General features: G+C 39.9%; 1 protein-coding gene across 1 annotated transcript in view; it reads right to left on the bottom strand.

Moving 5' to 3' along the window:
• Positions 1–1,682: 1,682 nt before the first annotated feature.
• The window catches only part of PRKG2 (protein kinase cGMP-dependent 2), a 23,629-nt gene continuing 9,127 nt past the window's right edge, over positions 1,683–16,184 (bottom strand). The window contains exons 4-18 of the mRNA XM_026048029.1: positions 13,618–13,723; positions 12,652–12,715; positions 12,098–12,175; positions 11,618–11,712; positions 10,572–10,640; positions 10,207–10,305; positions 8,853–9,003; positions 7,435–7,571; positions 7,198–7,287; positions 5,465–5,606; positions 4,536–4,699; positions 3,777–3,899; positions 3,350–3,412; positions 2,696–2,762; positions 1,683–1,818 (exon numbers count right to left, since the gene is read on the bottom strand). Of these exons, the coding sequence (XP_025903814.1) occupies positions 1,723–1,818; positions 2,696–2,762; positions 3,350–3,412; positions 3,777–3,899; positions 4,536–4,699; positions 5,465–5,606; positions 7,198–7,287; positions 7,435–7,571; positions 8,853–9,003; positions 10,207–10,305; positions 10,572–10,640; positions 11,618–11,712; positions 12,098–12,175; positions 12,652–12,715; positions 13,618–13,723 (1,544 nt within the window). The 3' untranslated portion in view covers positions 1,683–1,722. The remainder of the gene's footprint in view (positions 1,819–2,695; positions 2,763–3,349; positions 3,413–3,776; positions 3,900–4,535; positions 4,700–5,464; positions 5,607–7,197; positions 7,288–7,434; positions 7,572–8,852; positions 9,004–10,206; positions 10,306–10,571; positions 10,641–11,617; positions 11,713–12,097; positions 12,176–12,651; positions 12,716–13,617; positions 13,724–16,184) is intronic.

Here is a 16,184-nt window from a genome sequence, read left to right as displayed (position 1 = left end):
GCATCAATCCCATGAGCCCAGCGTGGCCATTGCGGATGTCTCCGTAGCAGCTGCGGCTCATAACACAGAGCAGAAGAGTTTTTCTGTTTAAACCATGAACGTACAATATCCAACAGCATTTATTATCCACTTAAGTGTGCCAAATTATTTCCCCGTTCCACCAGTTTAAAGCTTCAAGTGGCAAAAATCGAGCACAGATACAATTGGGTAGGAAAATGCGTGGCGATATACTTTAATTACATAAAAGGCTTACAGTTACAATTTCTTTCTCTGAATCAGGGAATTGCAGAACGGCCAAATTTGTTAGGTGACCCTCAAAATCTTCTGTTCGCTGGGATAAATAAGTGCAGGTCCCTGAGGGCTCCAGACCCTCTTGCTGCCTCTTTCCTGGACTCCCTCGCTCCAGTTGTTAAGATGGTTCAGATCAGCAACTTGTTTACTCATGCCAGAGTGAGTGATGTGTGAGGGTGAAAAAAAAATGGGGTAGAAAGCAAAATTGCATTATTTTATATATTATTTTGGACAGAGGAGTAGAATTTCTTGTCTTTCTAAATCATATAAGCAGACATTTTAGAGAAGGAACATGGTTAGAATATTTAAACTGCTCAGTGATCAGAATTCTCTACAAGAGGAAAAAAGCAAGTTTTTGCTTTCTTATTCTGTCCTATGCAAGTGGAACTCAGAATATGTTAATAAAATGCATAATGAAATATGATTGACATGTTTGTTCCCACCTAGTTATATAAGGTGGGGCATTAAAATTAGAGTTTTACCACTAATGTGAACAGATCTAGGATTTCAGCACGAGGACTTCTGCCTATATATCAATGAAAACATTCTGAAAATATATTGAAAGGGAAAAAAAAATAGGATTCTATACTTTTTTTTTCCCTGCAGGGCATATGCCTTTTGTCAGTCTTCAACTTTCCAAAAAGCAAAGCATTAAAAAATGAGCATAGCTCTTAAAAGCAGTTAGGGAAACGCATACCATGGCCTGCTCCTCAAGACAGCTTCTCTAATGTATACGATTTGGTTTTGGATTTTTCTTCTTTCAATTCTCTTTCTTTCTTTCTGGATTTTCATTTGTCCCATTCCAGTCTGTTCCACAAATTCAATCGGATGCAAAACTAGACTGGCAAAGAGGCTGTTTCCACAGCGATGCCCTTTTAGCTGCAGGCATCAATGCAAATCAATCTTTTAGGAAAAAACCTCTCTTTCCTGCATGCTGCTAGGCTGATACCACACTGGCTAATACTGGAAAAAGCATAAGGCAGTAGACATAATAAAATGCAAAAATACATGTCTATAGTGTCAGCTACTGACAAATGCCCCAAAGTTACTATCTTTTAAGATTTATCTTTTTCATTCAAGATAAAGAAATACGGTAAGCTTTCTAATAGCAAAACTTTAGCTAGTGGTACTTCCAATGGCAAAACTATACATTCAATCTATAGTATCAGAACATGTTCAAAGAGGCATTTTGTATTAAAAAATATACAGGTCGCATCTGCTGACCAARTAGATACCCTTATTACAAAAGATGYGCACAGATTTTGGTGCCCCATCCAAGCAGGTTCTGCTTGCTGTATCCTCTTCGGTTCTTTGCCGAATATCGTGTTTGTCACAAAACCTTGTGGCCTTGCATTTTACAGAGGAAACAAGGGAACGGGTTTCGAGTTGATACCTCTGCRTCTCCATAATAAAGTTCGGGAAGAAAGCTTCTCAGAAATCCTTGTCCCAGCCTGAAAACTCATCTGGAGGGGTTCCTTCTTCAGGTGGGTAGCAGTCAAAGTAGCTGTAGTCTGTCGGTCCAGACAGCTAGGACATTAAAAATACAACAAAGGCTGTTTCAGGAGTAACTTCAGAAAATACTCTCCATAAATTTTGCATTACATTTCATGGCTGTCAGTGGAGGAATGAAAGGCAACGGCTTCTTTCAGTGGATGTGTTTTGTCATTCSTTAAAAGCTAAACTCCAAAATGACCTTGACAACAGAACAAAGATGCTCGTCTCCGTATAGGAAAACACTCTCTAGACAGGACTAAATGCTAAATCCCAACCAAAGCCCACAGAAATTGCTAAGAAGACCAGGCCACAGTGAATAAACTTTCCATCCAAATTCATGTAAGACGGCATCTACAATCAGGAAGCAGCTGCTCAGAGGAGACTTCAGGATTATTATTTATTATTAAGCAAGTTTCAAATTCTGCACCCTCAGTCTTCTATCCTTTTAAAGCAGAGAGAAACGGGCTGTTTAAAGAAGGAAATGTATTCAAGGCTGTGCTTGAGCACTTTATTCAAGGCTGTGCATGAGCTCCCTGTGCAGACTTGCATTCAGCATCATGAGAATACAGGAATTCGTCCTCTGCACAGCCTGAGCATCTAAATAACGTGCTCATTGCCCAAGAAAATTGAGCACTTCTCCACTCATTTCTCATCAAACACCATTTATTTTAGTACTGGTGAAAAACTGTATGCTAAGCACACAGGCATAATAATATTTCTATCCTTTAATGGCATTTAAAGCATATATCACTTGCTGGTCTTTTTCTTCCTTCAACTTCCACTCCAAAGGGTGTGTTAATAGCACAGGTGCTCCTTTGGGCAATCCCGCACTTGGGAGCAGGTCTTTCTTTGCACCCCAGCTCCTTTACAACCCAGAAGCATCACGATATTGAAAGCCAAAGGGCAGTACCTCTCTTTTTAAAGGTGATACTAATTTCCTCACTTTCAGACCATCCCAGTTAAAGCCATTCAACCACCTAATTAAAAAGAAATGAGAGAGAGAGCAAGACAGAGAGACGGACTCTTTACTGTTAGAAGCACTCTATTAAACAGTTTAAAAACCTGCCAACAAGGGCTACCAAACATTTTAGCACAGGAGCCTCCTTCCTAGAACAGAGTCACATGGAAACAAAGTAAAGATGCCTATAGAGTTGGATGACTATAGAGGTGAGAGATAGGCACAGAGCAAATAAAACAGGTTAGGTAAAATGCACTGGGCTTCAGAGACATAACATTGCTCGAGAGCTCTTAACTACTGTTCTTAGGCAGCATCGGCTTGGTTTTAGACAAAACAGTCTCAGGACTAACAGGGTGGATAATCCCGTACAAATTCAGGTTTTTCTGAGACCTGAAATAAACTCCCATATCAACAAYCAGTGATAAAACCAGGGAGCAATCCATGTTTCAGGCAGAAGATCCTGAGGATTTATGTTTACGCTATTGCCCACTGTTGGAACAAATACAAGTGTCAGCAATGGACATTTTTCTATGACACAGTCTGAAGCACTTACTATTTTCAACCCCTCCAAATTTCAAACCACGCTTCGGGAAAAGTGTCACCTACCTGTGCTTCTTGATGTCATTAATTCCGTTCCTCAAATTGCCTAGTCTCTCTGTAGGGTTTTGCCTTAAAAATGTAAAAAAAAAAAAAAAATCTTATTTTTACTGCACTTGATCAATAGAATTAAATTTTTGAGCTCCTTGGAGACTCTGGGTTAAATGAAGTTGCCCTAAGATGGCAATCAGAAAATTGTAGAAAAATCCATAACATCCTCCGGCAAAAGCCCAGCGCCTGGGTTTGCACGTGATACCTCTGCAGATTAAGAGGTGCAACTATCCAGAGGCATGCAGACATGCCAAATATAATCAGAATGGATCATGTTAAGCAAAATGATGCCCAATGGAGTTATTAGTGGCACATCACTCTAATTTGGATCTTAAATAGCTCCATTCGTCCACTCCCCCACTCTGCCACAAACTACGTCACCTACCTGCAGAGTCTGCGGATCAAATCCTCAGGCCGTCGCGTTATTATTTTCGGAAAATCCAGTTTTTCAATGCCTTTGAGGATCAAATTGTAGGTCATCATTTGATCCGCTCCAGAGAATGGAGGACTAGAAAAATGAAGCAACACCGTTAAGTGCAATGGTGACTGAGCGCAGCTTGGGCCATTTCTCACCAAGGCAAATATTTGAGAACACAGAAAACAGTCCTTCCCTAGGGTCACGACCTGCATTTTGCCTATTAACCTGTACTAAGATATTAGATTACGGTTTGGAGTTGGGAAGTTGCTCGTGGGTCCCAGGGAAAATGCGTGACCGTGTGTGTTGGTCTAAACAAGCTCTGGCCACAGTCTGGCTCCGAGAAGCTTCCAGATGGCACAGGGGTAGAGCAGTCACAGGGAGTCACCATGGGAGTGTGTGCGGGGCAAGGAAGGAGCCCCACTTACAGTCACCTGCCTCGCTACACCCACTAAAGGAGAAAGGAACAGCCCAAGAAGCTCTCCATCAGACACCTGCACCCTGGGCCTGGCCCTTTTCTTGGACGGGTAAACCAAAATTGGGAATATGACCCACAGTTCGGTTGCCTGTGACGTTTCTGAAATGAAGGGAGATAAGGGATGGGTAAGAAGCAAAAGAAGTATCATTTTGCAAGTGATTGCTGTGTATTGATGGGAAAAAGGAGCAATTGCTTGTTCTAAAAATAACTTAAAACACACAAGGGAAGAACTAGGAGTGGGAGACACTTACCTGCCAGTAAGGAGTTCATACACAAGAATCCCAAGGGACCAAAAATCCACACTGAAGTCATGGCCTTTGCTCAGAATGACCTCAGGGGCAACGTACTCAGGGGTCCCACAAAATGTCCAGGTTTTCTGCCCTGATCCAATCTTCTTTGCGAATCCAAAATCCACCTGTTGAAAACCAACATGTGCTGCAGAATGCAGTGGTGCTTTGCACTGGGAAGCTTTAAGGTCTTGGTTGCCTCCACATCTGCAGAGATCCCAGAGTTGCCAATGTTACAGCTAAGACAATGACGCAGTATTATTGCGAAGGAGAAGGAAGTAATTCCACTGGATTACTCATTGTTATAGAAGAGGCCCATTTATTCATACGGGTAATTTCCTGAATGTGTGTCCTTTTGGATAAAGCAACTCATGGTTTCTTTGAGGACCCAGGACTTGCAGCCCTTGGAGAAGGACAGGTTCGCTGTCCTCAGCGTGGGTGTTGCAAGCTCTCTGAAGGGTCTGAAGGGTGCAAGGTCTCTGCATCTCTTTTTGGTTTTCACTGACACAGTCAAGTGAACCAGGGGCTCTTCTCTGTGTTCCCTAAATACAGAAACTGTAAAGTCTAAAATTGCTTGAGACTGGACAGGGAGGTAATTCCACACCTGGGAAATGTGTCTCTCGCCTTGTATTAAAACTGGCTGCTGGAAGAAATTGCTTTTGCTGTAGACGCTGTGGCAGAAGCTCTCGGAGGCTGCAAATCCCTAGTTTGTTTTTGGAGCTGCACTGTCTTTGAAATGTCTCTGTTGCTTACTGTGCAATCAGTACCTTGTCCTCTTTTCCTCKGAAGAATGAGGGATATTAAACTCCAGGATCCTGGTGCTACAATTGCATGTTGCCTATTTATATKGCCTTGCAAGGAAAGAGATTCAAAAGGGAAGCATTACATCTTACCAGTTTGATATATCCTTCAGCATCCAAAATCAAATTTTCTGGCTTCAGATCTCTGTAGATAATTCCTATATGATGTAGATAGTCAAAAGCCTCTGTCACACACCCAACACAGAACTTAGTAGTGGATTCATCAAAGTTGCCTCTGAAACAAAAATCATCATCATCCTTGTAGACAGAATTAACAACAAAAAAGCTTCTTTTATTAAGCAGATTTTTTTTCGCTTTAACATTCAAGATGTCACTCATGTAAAGACTGAGCCAAATGAGTCTTCGAATCATTTTGACTCTTATGATAATATTTTATATTGATACAGCATCTCTCCAGAAAAATCCAAAGACTGCAAGTGCATAATAACCTCACGCCTTACTAAAATGCAACCACTCACTGATAGCATACAGCAGCTCCATCATAATTTAAAATAAAATGGAGGACAAGGAGGTTTGCAAACAACTGAAATGCCAGGAGCTGTTACAGAGCACAGCCCCTCATCTTTGCAAACAGAAATTTGCCTTATGTGCCTTCTGTGGCAAGAAAGGGTCAAGTTCTTCACTCCTCATCCATCTACTCCAAAGGACAACGCTTCCATATGTATAATGAATCAAGCTGTGTGTGAGGATGGCAGTACCACAGTAACTGAAGAGCATCTTCAGCAAAATWATATTAGCATTTCTTGCAAAATGGTTTCTTCCCATCCTGACAGACTCCAGTCTTTGTGTATATAAAGAAACAACCAAGAGGAATGATCTCTACTAACGTCTCTGCAGTGTCTGTGTGTGTGTGTGATTGTACAAATGAGCTCTGCATTAGGAGGCACACACGGGTCTACAACAAGCCCTGGCATGGAGAGTATCAGGGTCATCATCTCAGCTCTTTGCCTTTCAGAAAGTAATATCCCTGCTCATGCTTTGATCAAACTTTGATCAAACTTTGATCAAACTTTGCTCATGCTTTGATCAAACATGCACGGAAGGGAAAAGTCTTATCACACGCATCTCCTGCTGTGTGCACTAATGAAAACCTGATCGTGGTGAAGGCAAATGGGAAAACAGTATGTGCTTCTTCCACCTAGATGGAGTAGTTTCCATTCTATGGAAAGCATTTACAGTTTGACATTTTTAGACAAACTAAAATGTCTACAAATTTTAGTTTTTTAGTTTCAAAACCCATGAAGGCCAACATCTTGCTTGTTGCTAGAGGCATCACTAGAGGCCAATGCAATTTCCTTTACCTACACCAACGGGGCCCCGGGGGGCATACTGAGCAAAGATGCAGCAGTTGCAGCGGTTATGTCCTCCAGGCAGCTCAAAGCACAACGCTCACATGAACCTGTTCTCAGCTTGTAACACAYGCGTTGATGGACTACTCTACTAATAAAGCCCTCAGACCTTGCAAATCTGGGCACAGTTAAAGAAAACGTGCTAGCATTGGCTCGTGTCAGCTCGGGGGAAAGTGGCCTTTATGGATGTCCAAACGCGTCCAAGGCCTCTTTCCTCATCTCCAATGTTTGAATTGTTGGGAAGGTTCATGGAGTGAGACGGGCAGGTTTTCTGGAATGCATTGGCCCTCCTGTGAACCCAGCAGAAGAGGTTCAGCTTTAGAAAATCTGATCGTTGATCAATACCAGACCTGGAGTACTGCAGACTCCGATGCAGTTACATAGAGAAACTATTCAACAGGCACATGCAGCTGACCACATATTTCAAAGGACAAGGTCCATTTCATTTGGTGTTACCTGTCTCTCAGCAAGCTCCACAATTCCCCTCCAAGGCAGGCCTCCAGGAGCATGTATACGTATTTACTGTCCTTGAATGTGCGGTATAGTCTGTGGAGAGAAACCACAGTAACTTCTGAGAAGCAAAATAAAATGCAAGACTCACAATGTCTTTGCTCAAGAATTTGTGCACCTCAAATCCCACCCTTAATACTGTTAAATAGGTCAGCTTTTAAGGAAATTTTAAGGTCAACTTACTTCACAATGAATGGAGAACATATCTCTTCAAGGATTTTCTTTTCAGAGTAGACGTGTTCTTGTTGTTTGGTGTCCACAACATGCTTCTTCTTTATACATTTCATGGCAAAAGCTACGTTCTCATTTTTCACTTTAACCTGTGAACAAAAATGATGAGGGTAAGTGAGGTAAGAGAAGAAAGTTCTCCCAACTTGCTCTTAAAACAAAAATAATCACTTGGGATACAGCACAGGGTTGAAATTGATGACTGTAACTATGGATAAGTTCCAGATTTTCTGGAGACACATTCTGCATGTTTCTAAGCCAGGCATCGTTATATATATATCTATAGATAGATAGATGTATATCCCCACTTGTAAAATGAGGAGAAATGTTCCCTTTACCCATTTTATGCACACAAAGTGTCGGCAGTTTATATTGGTACTATATTTTACAATTAGTTTATAGCACAATAGGTCCTAATCTCAATTAGCTTTCTAAACACTAACATCATAAAAGCAGAGAAGTTTATTATGGATGCTTATGAATAATATCACATTGCACTGAAATGTTATACAAGAAGCAATAAAAAGGTTTGGCTTCCGGGAACCCAAATAAGCAGCTATCAGTGTTTTACAGCAGTCTGGGAATTTTATTTGCATTTTATTTTCCAGGTGATATTACAGAACTCCCACAGCTGGCGGTTGTCCAACGTGGAACCGTTTATGAGAATTTCTAATTTGCTTTATGAGTCACAACAAAACAACAGCTTATCTAAACCCTATAAAGGATTTCTCTGGTCACTGAAATCACCTGCCTTCCATTGATTTCCCATCAGCWTCCAACAGCGGAAGGAATCCAGGCCATCAGTGGCCTGGAGGAAAGTGTTCACATTTTTTTTTTCAGATGTTTGCTCCTGAGCCTAAGGAGCCTGGAGTTTAAAACTTTAATGAAGCTCTTCCCATTCCAGAAACACTAGGAATGGCTCAGTAGAGCCATTACAAGCTACTGAAGATGTCTAAGTGAGCACAGCTTAGAGCTAGATCACACTGGGTACAGCTGCTGTGGGCCCACTGCAGTATTTTTAACAGCCAAGAGTATGTGGTCCTGGGAACTAGTTTGGGTCAAAAAAAAAAAAAAAAAAAAAAAAAAAAAAAAAAAAACATAAACCGCACATGAATAATTCCAGTGACCAGAAAGATATCTGCAGCAGCAACAGCAGCAAGAAATGAAAGCACAAAAAGCACAAGGGAATGGACTTGTTTCCTTGAAAGTCAAAGTTGTGAAAATATTGACTACACGTTGTTGTATATGGAATTATCTCTATCTGAGAGATACAAGCATGCAAACTAGATGTTAAAATCCCCCAAATATTTCATCACTGAAATTAAATATGTAAGATTGAGAACTACTTGCATATGTTTAAAACAAACTCTTACAAGCTCAACCCTTCCGAACCCACCAACGCCCAGAGTTGTGACAACTTCCAAATTCTGGAATGGGGAAGCAGGGAACTGGGCTACTTTCTCCTTCAGTTGTATCATCTCCAAAGAGACTTCTCTGGTCAGTTGTCCACAGGGGGATCTTCTTCTGAGTTAATACAAAAAAAAAAAAAAAAAAAAAAGTTGGCCTGTGAGCAACCTGGATCACATTACTCTTAATACCTCAATAAAGAAGGAAGAGAAAAAGCTTCTCATTCCCCATCAGGATCTTGAAATTCCATGGATCTTTATTCCATGAAAAAGTGTTTTCTTTCTGTTTATGCTTTACTAATAAATTAGAAATGAGCTAGTATTAATGGTCACCAACTACAAACAATGGTATTTTTACCAAGAGCCTCATCATAATTATGATAAGGTTCATAATTATGCAGTCAGCTTACAAATTTTGGGCACTTGAAATTGGAAAATGAGTTTCTGAATGACTGTGTACCAGCTCCAGTAGAAAAATCAAAAATAAAAGTGCAGCTGTCTTTTGGTTCAGAAGTAAAACATCCTCGGCTAATCTTCCAATGGGGCTGAGGTTGAAATCAGATATGGATAAGCTACAGGTACAATCCACAGCTAAAAGCAAACTCTTTAATCACAACACTGCTACACTGAAACATAACCAAAAAAAAATCTTTTATGTCTRAATACCTGCTTTGGAAATGGCTATTTCACTCTTGCCCAGTAAGCTGGTTTTCTTATCTCCTATGGTGGACTTCTGAAATTTTATTTCAGAATTTACCATGAGAAAACAAATGATAACTACATCACTTGAGCACATTTGTATTTCTTTCAGTCTTTGGTAAAAACAAAGCGTTTTTACAAAAAACAGTCTTCATTTTATTTCCAATAAATGCATAGGAATTATTTGGAGAGCAGAATTTTAGTACTTAAATGCTGAGCAGATAAAATCTTTGCAATATAACATTTCACCCTGGCATTTTTGTTTGTTCTTTAAGGGGAAAAAAAAAGAGATGGCGAAGACTCCTGATGTATAACACTGGCTTTTTTTTTTTCCCCCCCACACAAAAATGATGCGTTAAGTGCTCTCTTCTTTAGCTGTGTATATAAATACAGCTTGATCTGTGTATTGGAAATCAATATATTGAGATTCTCCATCATTTTTGTTTCAAAACAGAAAATTCCTTTGACTCCATAAGCATATGCATATAGTTTTATTATAGTGAGTGGTGTTATTCCTAAGGCTCCATCTCCCCCAGCTACCATCCATGATGTTACCAGCACATCTAAGGCTCAGGTTTATGCCCACTTAAGAAAGAGGTGTCTAACAGAAGATCAGACTTACTTTGCATGTCGTTTCTCATCAGCGCGGGCCAGGTTAGCCACGTAACCCTCAAGGTAGCTTTGGAGCTCTTCAAAGGTTCCAACAGTTTGATTAAATGTCCTAAACCATGAAGGAAATAGTATAAACTATTGATTGGAAAGTTGGTGGAAAGAGAAGCAACCAAAATGGAGGGACCCGGGCCGAGCTTTACRCTATTTCTTGAAGCCACTTGCAAGAGCCTTGAAGCATGACCACAGTGGAGCACTTACTCAGCATTCACTTAAGAAAAGAACTGTGGTTACGTGACACYGAGGTGACTCCAGAGTCACATCTTGTTGGTGACCTACCGAAAGGGATGACTGGTTAACCCATACCGTGGCACTTACTCTCTGTCTATAACGAGGCACTCCACGTGATTTTCGTCGGCAATGATGTTGGCYGATCTGACATCATCACTAGGAAATGAAAGAGATTAGGAAGAATTTAGAAGCACACAGAAATCCTGGAAGCTTCCCACCCTGTTCCCAGGAAGGGGCACTTTTGGTATAGGGAAAACTCCTCGAAGGCCCCTGCGGCCTGTGCTTGGATAAGCGCTGCTAAAGCAAATCCCCAGTGCCAGCATTTTAACAAGAGCCATTATTCTCCTCTATTATCATCCAGTTCTCTCCGTTGTTCAGCTTCCTAGTGACTGTAAGCAAGTCAAGACGTATTCCAGAGCTGGTTGTTCAGTATTCAGATTTGYCAGACTTCCAGTTGAGAGAAGGGATAAAGAAAGCTTACTGTAAAATATTGATGCCCTATGTGAATTTACCTGTCTGGTTGGCTGCTAAAAAAGAAAGATGGACTTTTTTTGTTTCCTCAGACAAGACAACCTATGCGATATGAATGCTGTAAACATTCCTGAGGCTCCTGAGAGACTGCTAATACACAAAGAAAATAAAGGGAATGTTTAAGCTAATGAGCACAGGAAAGTTCCCCTCTGCTCCAACGGTTGCTTTTATTTAATTCTTGCGAGCACTATCTGTCACGGGGTTAAAATCGAATCAGTGCTCACAGCAATCGTCCTAGACACAATTACCATATAAATTCTAACAGTAAAAGCCTCCCCCACCCTAAAAACCAGAACTGAACTATTGTGATCCACATTATGGCATGGTGCCATATAGGTAAAAATTATCTGGAGCCCAGATGCAAATCTGGTGAAGTACAGGGAAAACCAGGTACTTGGATATATCAGGAAAGCCTGGATACATATTTTTGAAAGAAGCTACATGGCTCACACCCCATTGCTTTTCCTGCTGTTTTCCTCTGTTTGGAATGCTGACAACCAACCCAAAACTTACATTCAATGCAGATAAGAGTGTACAATCAGATATACCCTGATAGATCAATTCCAGCACCAGGCAATATGAGTCCGACAGTGTCAACTCACCTAATGAGAGCCTTTTCCCCGAAGTAATCGCCCTTATGGAGCGTCTTAATCAGCTGGGGCTGTGAGTGAGCTGCYGTACTCTGGGTGACTTTCACCTGGGAAGCAGAGGAACAAATATTTAGCACAATAACATTCAAAGTAACCCATGGTTTTCCCTTCTTTTCCATATAGCTCATGGATGTCTAAAACTCAGCAACGTTTCATTAAGAGCTACAACTATAATTCCTCCSTCCCATTAAAAGCAAAAATCTCAAAACAGTCCCCAGTCCCTCCTAAATTTTCGCTGTGACACTGAAATAAATATATATTTATTATCATCACCATTGTCTCTTCTCTTTAAAACATAGCATCATAAATCCCATTTCATTGAAAAATGAAATAATAATAATAATAATAATAATAATAATAAAAAAAACAAGCTTATGACATACAGATGTCCATATAGGTTGCATTCTCACAGTTAACTTCAGTATACCTTACCTTTCCTTTTGCTATAATAAAGAAGGTACTGCCCTCTTCTCCTTCCCGAATTACATAATCTCCCTTATCATAGTACTCCTGTGGAGGAGAACAGAGATATTTGAAAAATTGGATTATTATGCAGACTTCTGAAACACACGAATGCCCCATTGCATCAATGCTATTTAAAGCACRCTGGCCAACCTATAATATACCTTAATGCAGCAGCGCGTTATTTGTTTTTAAAAAGATGTCAACACTGGCAACATCCTTATGAAACAGGGGGAACTGAGGAAAAGTATTATCAAAATCTTTCTGTGCTTCCTATTGATTCAGGTTAGATTCTGCAGCCTCTAATCTACTCGTTTGACTTCCTAAGAGTCTAGAGATACAGCTTGCCATTAAATGGCCATTAAACATTATTTGCTGCCAGCCTGAATTTCTACTCTGATCATTCTAAAAACACTGCTATGTTAAAAATATAATTAATTTTTATTTTTATATTCTTTATTTTTATTTCTTCTTCTTCTTTAAGCTCACTGAGCACTGTTCAGAAGAACTTAACGACATCTTACCACTTCCAGGCAGTCCATGATCTTGGTTAATTTATCTTCAGGTAAGCGTTTCAGCAGGGACACGCTTCCCAATAGCAGAAATGTCAGGAAAACAGCAAAAATAATCATCATTAATATTTTTTTTCATAATCTCTTCTCATCTATACAGCTTGTACAACCACATTTTATAACCACCTAAGCTAGTGTAGCTATACATAACAACACAGAAATATTTCTAGAAATCCAATATGGAGACAAGGGATGAAAGCAAAAATACACAAAACATTGTGTGCATGGCCACGGTTGAGATCTCATTTAGAAACTACAGCACAAAGGGCATTCTTTGCTTTTTCTTTTTTTTTAAAAAAAAAAAAAAAAAAAAAAAAAAGAAGTGAGAAAAATACTAAACCAGCCTCTTGTGGTTTGGAGCATCTCATATGATCTTCTTCCTAAAGGAAGAGCACCATATATCTCCCAATGTGCCTCACAGAAGAGAGACTTTTCTATGCTACCTCTCTACAGATTCCCTGGGCCAGGAATTTATGTTGGAATTAGTTAATAAATTAATAAACACATGCTTTTACAGCCTCCTAGAGTTGAGGAATATCCCATTTAATCTGCTCAAGCTGCAAATTTGCATCCAGTTGGAGGATTTTGTCAACCTTTTTTATTCAATAATACGCTGTTTCAACTTCTGGCAATGCAGCCTTGCTGTACATTTGTTCTCTTCCTTAAAAGCTTCCATCCCATCAAGCACATAATGCGATGCAAGAGAAAACACATCAAAATGAGAAAAAAAAAACCACTCCTGTGAATCCTCAAAAAAAACCAACAGAGGGAATATCTAAGTTATCGAGTCCCCTTGCACTATGGGCACCTATAGATCTGTCTCTCTTTCTCTCTCCTTAAAAAGAGGCATAATATATGCTGTGCACCTCACAAAGTAATCTAAGCCAGCGCTTAGGAATAGAAATGCATCACGCTTACCTTCTAAGGAAGCCCCGGTATTGCTCTTGTCTGGTTTGGGCAGTCACCCTCATGATATTTTGGAACACTTCTCTGTCCAGTGCCCATGTTTTAACATTGGTGATGGCTTTGGGAAAGAAAAAAGCACACACAACAAACCCAACAATGTTTCCTAATGATCTGATGGAAGATAAGAGAGGATCCGGGCATGGGGCAGGAGAGCCTAACTCTTCAAACGTGCACAAAGATAGATCATCAGTAGCTACCACAACCAAGCATTTCAAAGAAATTAGCTCCCTTTTCAATGATGATAACTAAAATAAGGCTTAGATTTACACTTGGTGCCTCCACCGAGTGCTTCCCATGCAACCCAACAAGCTGTGAGATGAATATTTGTGAAATTTCCTCATTTCCTATTCCTAATCCTGGCAAGAGTCTCACTCCAGAATTGCAATTTAATCTGTAAAAGAGCTCATGCGAGGAACAACAAAACCCTTGGTCTAAGGTTCCAAAACTCAGGATTTAAGTGTTGAATATTACAGCTAGATCCATCCCTAAATCAGATTACATGCAAATATTTGTGAGATACACAAGAAGATGGGAAGAGTAGAGATAAAAAAATCCATTTCATTTAACGGAATCCATTGATCCTATCACATTTTCCCTCTAATTTAGCCTATTCATATGAAAATAAATGGTAAACAAAATATTAGAAAGTACYGATCACCTTTGGAAAGATAATCAAATTATTAATATGGAAAATAATGCAAGATACAAACAACTAAGCAGCCTGTGTGTGCTACAGCTGACACAACAAAACACATTATGATTCTTATTTTTAAGCAAAATAAGTGAATTCCATTTAATTTCATCTCTTCTTTAAAAAGATGCTACATTATATTTATCATTTTAATGTTTCCCATATAAAGGAAGAAAACTGTTTTTCTCTGGATTAAAGAAATCTTAAAAAAAAAAAAAAAAACAGAACGACCAATTTCCTCAATTTGCTGACTTATCAGAAACAGAGAAAAACATTTTTACAGAACGATCTCAGGCTTAAAATGATGCACAAAAGTCAGTTATTAGGCTCTSCATGAAGCCATGATGCGCAGATACTCTCTTAACTGCTCTCAGACTTTTGCTTAAAAAGAACATAGCTCAAAAATACTTTAATTCTAAGAAAATATTTCTGGACACTGAGAGGGAGAACAAAGGTACYGTTTCGTTCTTGTCTTTATTCTGAACAATATCTTCCAGTTCCCATTGCGTGAAGGCAAAATGACAAGTAGGAAAGGTAATGAGAACCCATCTCATCTATCTTGCCCCCATAATGAATAAAGCAATTATACAGTTGGAAAAAATAAAGCTGTAATCTCAAAGATGAGACAGAGAAACAAATTTGGAAACAAATGTAGCAGAAACTCATGTTCCCATGTTCAAATGCAGCTGCTGCACAGAAGSGTATTGCTGGGTGCTACCAGTCGTTAAAAAGCCCTTTCTGGCTTAACTCCTTTACTTGCATTTTTTTTTTAAGACAAGTTTACTACACCCAAATCCAGTAAAAAAATGTCAAAAAGTATTTACTAGCCATGCTCAGCGAAGGCATTYGCACTGCTCTGTCTCCACTATGAGAAACACAGGGAAGCTATTGGGGATGGGGGAAGGAAAAATTCTGCAGTGATTTTAAATATTCAAACACCCTTTCTTGTCTGTAATGAGCTATCTAAAAACCAATTAACATGAACAAAGGTCTAAAATAGCCTAACATCTTGCTGTGCAGGACCTTTACGATGCTAATAGTGTGCTGCACACAAGAAAGAAAACAGGGAGCACAGTCGAAGAGAGGAAAAAGAATAATCAAATTATTGATGCTGTTCTGTTTATCAGGCAGCCGCAGCACAAAGCGATTAAATGTAATAACTTCCCTCTGCATAGGCAGCAACGATGGAGCGCTTAAGCTGGACGCAAGAAGACCAGTAGCTCTAAAAAATGAATAACAACTTGTTTTGTTCCGTTTGTGCCTTTTTAAGTCAACACGACCTCTTCAAACTCACCAGTGTTTCAGGCTTCCTGCAGATTTAGGCAAGAACAGACAGTAACCTCCAAAACGAAATTATTTTTATGGGACGGTGGAGAGGAGACTATGAGGAAGATGAATTAAAGCTGGGTTTGATCACTCACGGCTTTGCCATGGAATAATTAGAGCAGACTAGAAAAGGAACCAAGGAGCACTGAATGGATTAAAAGACAGTSTTATATGCAGGCAGATGGATATTTATATCCAGCACCGTAAACACAAAGCAAAAGCCAGTATTTCCCTTACAGAAGGCCAGGCCTAGAGGAGATGTCTCACCTAGAAGCTTCATCTCTCCCACTACCTTTGTGATCAGACTCTGTCTTCTCCCATGGGTCAGGTCAGATCTCTACCCCAAGTTATCCACGGCATCCCCCAATAGGTCTGTTTAGCTTTCCAGTCAAGAGAGACTTCACAACAAGCCGGTATTCAGTCAAGTTATTCCTACGTCAAGTCAAGGAAAAGAGAATTCGGCCTCTGACTGCATGTACCTGTACTCTAAGATGCAGGGCAT

The sequence above is a fragment of the Nothoprocta perdicaria genome, unplaced genomic scaffold (assembly GCF_003342845.1).
Source record: "Nothoprocta perdicaria isolate Ctin4 unplaced genomic scaffold, notPer1 scaffold_507, whole genome shotgun sequence".
NCBI lineage: Eukaryota > Metazoa > Chordata > Aves > Tinamiformes > Tinamidae > Nothoprocta > Nothoprocta perdicaria.
Note: the sequence above shows the minus strand (reverse complement) of the source record. Positions and strands in the feature narration are given on the sequence as shown.